At 36.4% G+C, this 12321-nt stretch overlaps 1 protein-coding gene across 1 annotated transcript; it reads right to left on the bottom strand.

Moving 5' to 3' along the window:
* Positions 1 to 11652: 11652 nt before the first annotated feature.
* On the bottom strand, positions 11653 to 12003 carry BT62DRAFT_891833 (uncharacterized protein; the record flags this gene model as incomplete). The annotated part of the gene is made up of 1 exon (XM_043183084.1): positions 11653 to 12003. A coding segment is annotated over one exon (351 nt), but the record flags the coding sequence as incomplete, so codon positions are not given.
* Positions 12004 to 12321: the final 318 nt, after the last annotated feature.

Genomic DNA, 12321 nt, shown 5'->3' with positions numbered 1-12321 from the left:
TGTAGGCTGAGATACATATATGATGGATGCTATACTTCTTGCTCAGGTAGTCCACAGTGGCAATAATTAGCAGGCCATTATCTGTTACCAATATCTCTGTGATTCTACTCTATCAACATGAGATTTCCTTAAAAATAAGTTATCTAACTGGTTCTTCTATCTCTGAATGGAGCAGTTAGAATTCCAGCCAGTGAGTGAGACTGCACCTCCCCTGGATAATATACTGATATCTTCCTGCCTTTGGTAGATGCATAGTATTAATATAACACTTTTAAAATAGTTTCACAGATGTAGAGATTTTTAGAGATAAGTGTACATGTCCTATGGATTCTAACTGGCATTCATAGTATGTCTTCAGATACCATCAGATATTGTTATCTATCTAAGGCCACCAGAAACAATCCTGGAGTTGTCACCATATTGAATAAAAGCCTCTTTAGTGTCTTAACTTATCATAATTGGCCTGCAAAACTGCTAGACATTCTGGTCTAAGAATCACAAGCTGATGTTGGCCATTCTGGTTGTGTCAGAATAGTTGACCTCTAGTGATAAAGTACAGCTATGCTTGTTATTGCAGTACAGGTAGTTTTGTTTATGGAATTGATGGTGAGCATTTAAAATATGTAAGATAATACTGAATATCTGCTATTACTGAATCTCATTGTTGATACTTTTTATTCTGTGGGAGTTCTCTTCTACTGTCACTTCCTGCATGTGCAGCCAATGAAGCCTAGGTAGGTCTGATGGAATCTCATTTGCTCTAGTTGATATTGCTGATAGTCTCATCATGCAGGAATGTAGTGATCTATATGTTATAGCTTAGTATATTATTATCAATCTAATCCTCTGCATTTTTATCAGGTATATTATTTTCATCTTCTGTATGCTCATGCTATAATAGTCTATCAGATTCTTTGAAACATTTCATAGAGATGTACATCAGTGTGAAATTAAACATCAATATTGCTTCAGTTTATCAGTTTATTGAGGCATTCAGGTGGAGATCCAGATCATTCAGCATCTTCTTGATGTATTTTGCATATATTTTAATAATAAAGTGTTTCAAGCTGACAAGGTAAATTCAGACAGTATGTAAGGCATACCAAAGGCCTCAGAGTTTAATCTTGACCTGTGAGTACTAAAGTTCAACATTAGACTATGTAATCAATCTGAAACAAGCAATATGCCTTCAGTTGTCAAGGTCTTTCTGCTGCAAGAGAAATCTGCAAGCAATTTTGGATGAATCAATAGAGAGAATGACATTTCAGCCAGAGATATAGTCTATGGGTTGTATTGTAGAACAACTAATGACTGCACTTTTCAGAGTGTCTATTGCATTCTGTGTTTTTTGTGTCCAGGCAAACAGAATGTCTCATACTGTCAGTTTAACTAAAGGCTGAGCTATGGTGGTGAAGCTTTGAATCCAAATTCAGACAGTGCTCACTGATATGCTGACTGCATATTCACACCCAGATTTTGTGATTTTAGAACAATTCTATTGCAGGTCTACTCTATGTTGATATATTTAACAAGACTATAGTTGAGGTCTCAGACTGATAGTCAAAGCAGTAGACAGCTAGTAAGGATAGAGCTTAGATACAATATCACTAGTGGGTTAAATCTATCTAGCAATCATATTAGTAACTCTGAATCAGCTATAACTGGTAGTGTACAGTTGCTAGTAGGAGAGGAAGTCATTAATGCTTTAAACCAGAGATAGAAGACAAAGAGCTTAGAGAGTAAAGTTACAATTGTACTAGTCTGAGCATAAAACACCTAAATTTAAATAGCTAGCATTATAGTAGACTTGAAACAAGACTTAGAATTAAATAACAGAGCACTAGACCAGAGTCTAGAGCCAGCTAGTGTGATACAGATCTGTCATAATCAGCATTAGCATTCTCAGACTATTCCTCTAATCATGATCAATAAATAGATGTTGCAGACATGCCAGTTTGGCTAGTCAAATATTCTTGACAGCAATAAAGTGTCACTAGGCCTGAGAGTTGGAGCAAAGCTTCAGCCAAAGTTTCTGAACTCACTAATCAGCATACAACCACTTTTAAAATCTGAATAGTGTAATGATTCATCATAAAACATGATTACTGCACAGAAGTCTTACTAATATTGTTTCTTGTATCTAACTAGTTATAGTATATAGTGTCTTAGATAGAATGTATTTAGTCAGAAAGATAGAATAACATAGACAGGCAAGCCATCTCCCTAAAATCATGACATCACTAGTAAAAGTCTAAAGTTTCAATTAAAGAAATTTATGCTTAGAACCTTGACAAAGTAATACAAGTTGTTAAGTCTTTCTTGAGTTGAGTGATTTAAAGTTAGCTTTGAGAATACAATTGTGTCTAGAATAGCTAAAAGTGTTTTTATAAGTTCACTTAGCAAGTTTACTCACAGTATAGTATTATTCTTAGGCTGAGAGTGCCACTAGTTGCTGAGAGTGTGACTAATCAAGTGTTTACTCACTTGTAAGGAGCAGTTAGGCTAAAAGTGCCTGTAGTTTTTAAGGCAGTCCTATCTCATTGAGCACAATAGCTCTAAAACTCAAGTCACTTTTATTACAATCATGTTTTACCTCTACTAACAGAAGTGATACCTTTGTGTAGCCCACTAATATAGAATAAACATCTTTAAACAATATTTTCCTTGATTATCAAGTCTACAGAGTGCTTCTATCATACTTGAAATGCCCAAATTCAACACATTAGTGATAAGTGTAGAATTTTAAAAGGTTTAGTTTGGTTGATTGTTTATTTTCAGTCTACTAATCCTTTTTCTACTTGCTATTACTGAGCAAATCACTGTATCATGTCATGCACAGAGATCCTTAATAACAATGATCAAACCTCTTCTCTCATACAGTAGATTGCAATATACCTATCACCACTGAAATAACTTCAGAAAAATGGATCTTCATACATTCCTCTATACTAATGGGCAAGGTAGCACTCAAATTGATGACAAGTGCCACTAGATATCCTGTAGTCACTCTCACATGTGAGAACAATAGACTTTATCTGCTTTCAAGAGACAAGCCAATCAAAATAGCTACTGAAACACTGATTTTGCCATCCAAAACAAAAAAAAAAGTTATATTTCTATTAAACACTCACAAATATTCAGCACTGCTTCCACTAGAGTCCAATTCTGGATTCTGGATTTAGATCTGTTGTCAGTATAAGAGTATGATGAGAATAATGAGATAAGCAATGAGAATTTTGTATAGAGAGATAAAGAATCATGGCTGGTAGAGACAGTCTACTATAGTGGGCAGAAGTATTCACACTAGATAGTCAGAGAGTTTAGTAGATGTATTAAATCTTAGCTTGAAACTGGGATACATTGAGGTGCTCTACTGTCTTAAATACTATCCAAGGAACCCTATGCTCTACAGACAACTATTGTCTGATTTCCATGCTTCTTACCTGTTGTCTGGGGTGACAATGACTATGCTCTTGCTTTTGTTTGTCATTGTTGCTCTGCTATACCATCACTACCATGAGTTTTCTATATGCCACAGTTTTTTATTATGACAAGAGCATGAGACAGTGATTATTGTCACATTGTTCTCAGCTATTTATTATATGTTAATGAGTAAGATGTAGTTATAATGTTATCATGACATCATCATCTTTGTGAAGTTAGGCTTAAGCCAGAATTGATAAGTGTTGGCTTACTAAGCATCAGCAGATCATAATTTAGAGATAAAATCATAATATTACTCTCTTCTCAAGGCAGTTATCCTTAACTGCTTAAAGCAGCTCAGGAAAAAGAGTCTATGCTTTATCTTTTTTATTAATTTCAGTGAAGATATTATTTGTTTGATTCAGAAAATGGGCTTGGTCTATAAAGGTTCTGGCTGGTAGTTCATTTTTCTCCTGCCATATATACAGTTTTTTTTTTTAAACAGATGTTGGTTTTTCTGAAAAGATAATTTCTATGTTCAGATATAGTCTGACTTGTTGAACATGGATCATTCCAGTAGAGCAAAGTTGACAACTGCCAGTGAGCTTTAGCTTGCTTGATACTTGGCAATAAGCTTTTTAGCATGGAAGAGGTCTTTTTTGGCATACCAGCAGTTTTCTTCATTGCTGTATCCTTTGAAGTGGACTAAAAACTATTGTTTCCTATATCAGACCTTATCATCAAAAATAGCATTGATCTCATACTCACCTTTATTGCCAACCACTACTGGTTTGGATGGTGGTGGTTTCTGTTGGTTGGAGAATTCTGCTTATTAGAATAGTTTGAGTAAAACTTTATTGAAGACTGGATGGACTTTCCAGGTCTTCAGGATAGATAGTTCATATGTCTCATTACCTACTTTCTTTGTGACCTTAATAGGCTCTTCATACTTATTGTCTGACTTTTTCATTATCCTGTCAGTTTTCAGATTCTTCATATCTAGCATGATCTGATCTTCTGGTTGATATTCTTTAGCCTGTGACCATTTCTCATTATACTGTTTTTTCATAGAATTGGCAGCTTTGAGAAGCACTCATTCTGCCTTATCATGAACTTTTTTCATGTCAGTAGCAAAGTCTTTTGCTCAGGGTACTTGACTGTCCCTTCATAAGAGGTTCATCCTGGTATTTGAGTGTATGCTAGTGTTGACAAAGAATAGGCTAAAGTCTGTGGCTGAATTTTCTCAGTTGTTGTGAGCAAATCCTGCTAATAGTAACCATTCTATTCAATTATTCTGCTTATGATTGATGAATATCCATAAATATGTTTCAATCTCCTGATTGACCCTTTCAGTCTGTCTATCCATTTGAGAATTGTATGCTATTAATAGATTCCTGGTAATTCCAAGCAACTTGTATAGTTCCTTTATAAACTGAAAAACAAATTATGGGCCATAGTTTGAGATGATCTTGTCTGGAAGACTATCATGGACATATACATAGTCTCAGAAAAGGCATGCCCATTCTTCTGCATTCAGGTTCATGTTGGTGGCAATAGGAATAAGTTCTTTAGAGAATTGATCTATAATAGATAGAATAGCATCATATTCTTTTGACTCAGGAAGAAAGCTGATCATGTCTATAGAGATCACTTTTCACTTGTCTGAAGAGATCTCATTGGGGTGTAATAGTGCTGCTCATTTCTGAGTGCTAGTTTTGGTCCTTTGACATGTTTTGCACTCTTTGACATATGCTTCCATCAATTTTCAGAGATTAGGCCACCAATAGTTGCAGGTAACCAGCTCCTGTGTTTTTGCAACTTCTAACTGCTCTGCAGTCAGGTGATCATGACAAGTGGCTATGATTTCTCTCCATAACTTGTTAGTGGAAATGTATAATTGGTCATGGAAGTAGAGTACCTCTACCTCCTCCTCAAGAGTTCATCCTGTCTTCTTACTGTTGAGGGTCAGTTGTACTGAACATTTCATAGACTTCCTCTCCCTTTAAATCTTTTTCAGGATTTCTGAGGCTGTTGAGAAGATCATGGCATTTATATAAAACATCTCTGGCTTGAGCACTATCATCTTCTCATTATCACTTTCTCCTTAATCATGATCTACCCTTTTACTGAGCAGATCTGTCTTCTTGTTAGCAGTGCCAGATTTGTGATAGAGGCTAAAATAGTATTCTGCTAGTTCTGTCACCTATTGTGCCTATTGATGATTCAGTTTTTATAGCTTTTTGAAATACTGGAGGTTTTGGTAATCTGTCTATATTTTGAAATTATTGAGGTACTTGGCTTTCCCTTTATGAGAGGTTCATCTCAGTATTTATATAGAATAGGCTGTAGCCTGTCAAGAAATTTTTATAGTTATTATAGGCAAACCCTGCTATTGAGAGCCATTCCACCCAGTTATCTTGCTGGTGGTTTATGAAAATCTTGAGGTACTTTTCAATTTCTTGATTGACTCACTCTGTCTGTCTATCAGTCTGAGAATAGTATGCAGTAGAGAGGTTTCCAGTGATTCCAAGCAACTTGTAAAGTTTTTTGATGAACTGCATTATAAACTGTGGGCTATGATCTGAGATTATCTTGTCTGAAAGTCTATAATAAGCATACACATGATCTTAGAACAAATATGCTCAGCCTTCAGCATTCAAACTTGTGTTTGTCACCATTGAGATTAGTTCTTTGGAAAATTGATCTACCACTATTAAGACAGTATCATACCTCTTGGACTCAGAAAGAGGCCCTATCATGTTGACTAAGATTATCTTCCACTTGTCAGAAGGGATCTCATTGAGGTATAATGGTGCTGCTTGCTGCTGAGTGTTTGATTTCACTCTCTGACATGTCTCATATTTTTTGACATATGCTTTCACTGTCTGCCTGAGCCCAGGCTACCAATAATTGCATGTGGTCAGTTTTTTGTGTCTTGCAATTCCTGAATGACCTCCTGTTGCATGATCATGGCATATTGCAATAATTTTCTCATATAGCTTTTTGTTGGCAGAGATGTACAGTCAGTCATAAAAATAGCACACCTCCTCTTCAAGAGTCTATCCATCCTCCTCCTTATCAAATGCCAGCTGTACCATCTTCTCCACTGATTTCTTCTCTCAGCAAACCTTCTTCAGGATTTCTGAAGCTGTGGGAAAAATCATTGCATTTGCATAGAATAGCTCTGGCTTAAGAATGACAATTTCCTCATTGTTATTTCCCCTCTGATCATAGTCAGCTCATTGACTGAGTAGGTCTGCCTTCTTATTAGCAGTACCAGGTTTGTGGTGAAGTGTAAAATGATATTCAACCAGCTCTGTCACCTAGCATACTTGTCTGTGGTTTAGCTTCTGTGGTTTTTTGAAATACTGGAGGTTCTGATAGTCTGTCCAGATTTTAAAATCATACTTGGCATCCATGAGGTAATAGTGCTATTCATCTAAAGTGGTCATGATAGTCAGTAACTCTTTGTCATAGATTTCATAATTGCATTCAGTTATAAATAATGCTTTAGACAAATAAGCTATAAATCACCATTGTCCACTCTGCTCCTGACCGAGAATGGCTTCAAGAGCCACTTCTAATGCATCAGCTTCCATCTTGAATCTTCTATTATCAACTGGTATAGCCAGAATTGGATTTGAGCAGATCTAGTGTTTGATCTCTTAAAATGCCTGTTTCTGCATATCACTCCACTTCCACTCAGCTTTTCCAGTGATTTTGATCAGTGGTAAGATGATCTTGCTATAGCCTTCAATAAAGCATCAATAGAAGTTTGCAAATTCTAAAAACGATTGCAATTCTCATTTTTTAGATGTCAGTCATTCTCATACTTCTATTGTTTTCACTGGGTTCATTTGTAGCCTTTCTTCTGAGATGATGAGGCTGAGATACCCTGTTTCAAGGGTTTCAAATTTGCATTTTTCTGATTTGAGATACAACTTGTTCTCTTGTAGTATCTGCAGTACTTGCTGCATAATTTTGTGATGTTCCTAAAGAATTTTTGAGAAGATCATTATATTATTTAAGTAGATGGTGATCTTTTCTTGGATGATTAGATCTCATAATATATCATTCATCATAGTCTGAAACATGGCAGGTGAATTTGTGAGCTCAAAAAACATTACCAGTGGCTCAAACAGCCTTCAGTTAGTTTGAAATGCAGCCTTCCACTCATCTCCTTCTTTGATCTGAATATTATTATATCTCTATTGTACATCCAGCTTGGTGAAATACCAGGCACCTAATAGTTTATTGATGAATTCTGAAATGAGTGAGAGTGAGTATCAATTTTTGATTGTCAGATCATTCAATTTCTGATAATTCTGTACAGGTCTCAGTTTTCTATCCTTCTTTTTGACAAAAAAGAAGGGTGAAACCATGGAGGACTTGAATACTCAGATTCTCCCACTGGTCAAGTTCTCATCAAGAAACTTGTCTAATTTTTTTTGTTCTGCCCATTCAAGTGAGTACACTTTGCAGTCCAGATTAATGTTGGCATCAGAGACTAGCTCAATTGCATAATCCCAAGGCTTTTGTGGTGGTAATTCATCAAAGTTTTTCTTACTAAAGATATCATAATAGTCTCTATAATATTCAGAGACCATTTCTTTGAAGAATTTCCTTAGCTTTTCTGCTTAAGCATTGGCTGCCAATTCATTGGATATAGTTCCTATTGCCTGCATCTCTATAGCAGGCTGAAAGTCTACCATCAGCAGGTGGTCTCTCTCATCCAGTTCTCCTCAGATCATCTTTTCTGGTTGATCCTGATCAGAATATATCCACTGCTGTCTGGTGCAAGTGGATTTATCAAAAATGACTTCTCTACTTTTTCAATTCACTCATGGATTATGTTTTTTGAGCCAATCATACTCTAGAAATACTTCTTGGTTATGAAGATGAGTGACAGCAAAGTCAATTCATTCAACATGCCCATCACCTGTAGCTATTCAGAGTTCATAGTACTCTGATATAAAGCCTCCTGCATTAAGCATTTTATCAGCATTGTAGACTGAAATGAGCCTGACAATCTTTCTTGTATTAAATCCACTCTTTCTAACAAAGTTTTTATCAATAAAGCTGCCCATACAGCCACTCTCTAAAAGTGCCATAATGCTAACCACTTGGTGGGTGTCTAATGTCTTCAGTTGTATGTGGATGATAGTCTCATCACTCTCTTTTCCTTCTTGGATGTATTTCTTGAGTCAATATAACTCTTCTATTGCCCATAGTACTTCTTCTGTGTTGATCTCTCTAAGGTTGTTGATCAGCCTCTTTGAATGAATCCATCCTTTTAACACTGCTAGTGCAATGAGGTCTTCTGACTCCTCTAATGCATGTAATACCCAGGCAGCTGTGCCAGGCTTCTGCCATTCAATTAGCTTGATGCCACTTATAATAGAATGCTCTTTCTTCAGATACTTGACAGTCTGTTTAGACTAGAGCTTCCTCTTGGAGGCTCTGCACTGTTCAGACATCTTTTGTTTCTGGATCAGTTGGTATGATATGCTATCCTCTTTATCTGATCCTCTCTCTACTGTGACTGATAGAGTGCACTGAATTGGAGACAGGATCTTTGGTGTCCAATCCTTTGGTGATCACTCATTAGTTTGTAGTTCTTTATGGAGTGTTGCTCACTCTGTTTGGCCCTTCTCATGGGCACTTGAGTTCTTGACTATCTCCTTGTCAGATGAGGTCTCTAGTTGCATACTGGTTTCTTTAATAGTGAGTGATAAAGTAAGTATTGTTGAAATCTACAAAAACTTGTTTAGTATCAGTAAGTACAGTGTCTGAGTGGAAAGACACTGTATTAGCACTGTCTTCTCACATATTTAAGATAATATTAGTAGTCTGCCTGTATATGCATTGAGAGACTACTTTCCAAAACTCTCCTGAGGTTTAACCATCTTTGCTTTGTTCAATTCATCCTGCATTCTTTTGGCAGCTTGTTCTTCTTGGTATATCTTACTAAGTTCCAACTATTTTTTATCAGAAAACTTTATCTCCCAAATCCTTTTGAGACACTACTGTGTCATTTGCTTTTGAAGTGTCTTAAGTGATAGATGAAGTATGTGGATAATGGGGTTTTGAGCAAGTATAAAGCATATGTCCCTTCTCTCTACAATTGAAACATCTTCTCTCTTTATGAAGGGTATTTATATCTATTGGCTGCCCTATTCCTCCATATGTTACACCAATTGGGGTCTTTTTATCACTCTCTGTTGGTGCAGATCTCTTCTGGAATGATCCAGTCACACTTATCTTAGTACCTCCTACTTTTGCAGTATGGCTATTCCCTTCCACAACATTGACATGATAGTTATAGTCTATCTGCAGGACTTGGCACTTCTATTCATCATAGGTGGTTAAAATATTATTACTCTCTGATGTAATCATGTTCTTGATGTTGATGCAGATTGCATTCTTCATCTGCTCTACTATAGCTGACCTATCTTTCAATTTCCCTATCTGGTATGCCAGTTTCTCAAACTCCTGGAAGAACACTTTAGCATCCTTATAGTTGGCTTGTCTCAGTACTCTCCACTTGATTTGTTGTAGTTTCATTTCTGCATCCTCTTTAAATTAGCTAATCACTGCATGCTTGAAATCAGAATAGGATGAATACCACTAATGTCCAGTGAGTCAATCATGGAGATGAGATTCCTGGTGGTTCCACCACTCACATATCTTGTTTTCAAACCTTGACAAGCAGAAGATAACTTAATGTGGGATGAATTCACTAGCACTTATAGCAAAATATATGCTATGGACCTTAAAATATGCTTTACACTGGTTGAAAAACTGGTTGAAGTCTAAGCTCTTGCCTTCAAATGCCAATAGTTTCTTCACAATTGTGGGTTTAAAATTGCCTCATGAATCCATACTCTCAGACTGCCAAGGAGGTGGAGTGTCAGATCATGGTTCACTTAGAGATGGTGGCAAAACTGAGTTCTGGGGTTGAAGCAATGATCATAGTCATCTATTATAATGTGGTTCCTATGGCAATAATGCTATTGATAGAGCTGATACTGTGAAAGTAACAGATTCTGCTGAAGCATCTTTTAGTCTAGCACTAGCAAACAAGCCACTTGAGAATGGTAGTAATGATGCAGAATACTCATAGAAAAGGTTTTGGCTATTTCAGCTATGTCAGCTCTCTATAGTAGATGGTGGCTGAGATGGCATTCAGAGTAGTAATATATAAGGACTGCCACTTCAGAGTGCAGTTCTTCTTTCTTGACTTTGATAGCCTCTTGTGTACATGTATATACCCACATCTCATCAACAAACTGCTGACTGAATAGAGCCATACAGATATATCTTCCTTCTTCCTCCAAGGCTACCCACTGTGCATCAGCCATCTGAGTATATCTCAACCATCAGTAGTGTGCTCTCAGATCCTCTTGCCACTTCTTGTCAGCACTCTGTGATATACCAGTATCCTCTTTAAGGATTGTCATCTGTTATTTCAAAGAAATGGAGCTCTGTCCTCTTCATGCTGTATGCATAGAACTAGTGAATGGGTTCTTTGATGATGTCCTTCTTGATAATTGAGAGGCTGGAATTTCTGGCCATTCCTTTAAGGAATAATGCTAGAGGTTGGATTGTATTGTCTGAGATAGACCTTCTCTCAATTTGAGAGTGTGTAGAGAGCTGATCAGATGACATTGTAGGTTGCAGCTATTTGCTGCTGGATTCTCCACTCTTTCAGTTCCATCCTTCATCACTCTCTTCTTTATAGAATCCATATAACATTGTAAGAAATAAAATCAATTATAAAAATTGTCAGGCATGTGCCTGTGAGAGTGATGGAGTTGTCTTTTTGATATGTTCTTAAAAGTTGTTCTGAGTCAAAGATCTTCAGATCAGAGCATGAAGAGTTTTAAGCTAAATATCAGGTGACAATCAAACAATCACAAATACAATGCACTGCAATAGCTGAAGTCCAACACTAACTAAAGCTAAAGCAGAAGGATGAGGATAAGAATGTTTAGAATGATGAATAGGAGAGAGATATATAGAGGTTGATAGGCTATGACTGTCAGTGTTAATACTGAAGTGATAGTCACACTAAGAGTTTAGGAGTTTGATTGGTATACTGACCTTAGCTTGAAACTGAGACATATCTCTGTATGCTACTGACTTATATACTGTATAAAAAAGTCTTGGTGATCAGACACCAAGCTTATATCTCAGTGCCTCAAACCTAGCCAAAACAGCTGAGCATGATCAGTTTCTGATCAAGTCACAAGCCAAAGCAGCTAGGCATGATTTAGGGGCTAAAATCATGACACCACCTGTAGAGCCATGTGAGTATATCATTGAAGTATAGTGGTGTATGAAATGAATTTTTAGAATATTGAAGTAATCACATATTCTCTGGTCAATAAAGATTTTATATTTATAAAAGGTATACCACAAATCTTCCAGTTTTTTCAATAACTCAGTTGTATACTCTTTATAGTATGTATAGTATATGAAGTTAACAACTGCTCTAATGCATTTTGCCATCTCCTCATCTGCATATCCAGCTATAATAGCTAGAAATACTTTCTCTATATTCTTATATTTATTATCTGTCTACTGTGAAATTAATGATATCTCTTTCTTGAAATGTCAAAGACTTAGATGTCATGTCATGACTCAAAAGTGACAATCCACTTCAGCTTTTTGCAGTCCATCTGTCTGATACTCAGATCCATCAATGTTCACTGCAGCTGTTGCTTATTTGATAATATGATCTTTGAAGACCCCTTTGTATAGTTGGTGGGATATCAGAAGTGAAGCATTGGAATATGTTACAATAGGGTAAGTCAATCCATTTTGAATTGACTAGCTATAGATCCCAATTTATAAATTCTTGTGATTCTAACTCAGCTGATGTCTGCTTCAGAATCT

This window comes from Guyanagaster necrorhizus (genome assembly GCF_019112545.1).
Source record: "Guyanagaster necrorhizus MCA 3950 unplaced genomic scaffold BT62scaffold_9, whole genome shotgun sequence".
NCBI lineage: Eukaryota > Fungi > Basidiomycota > Agaricomycetes > Agaricales > Physalacriaceae > Guyanagaster > Guyanagaster necrorhizus.
The sequence above is the reverse complement of the archived record's forward strand: the minus strand, read 5'-3'. Positions and strand labels throughout refer to the sequence as shown.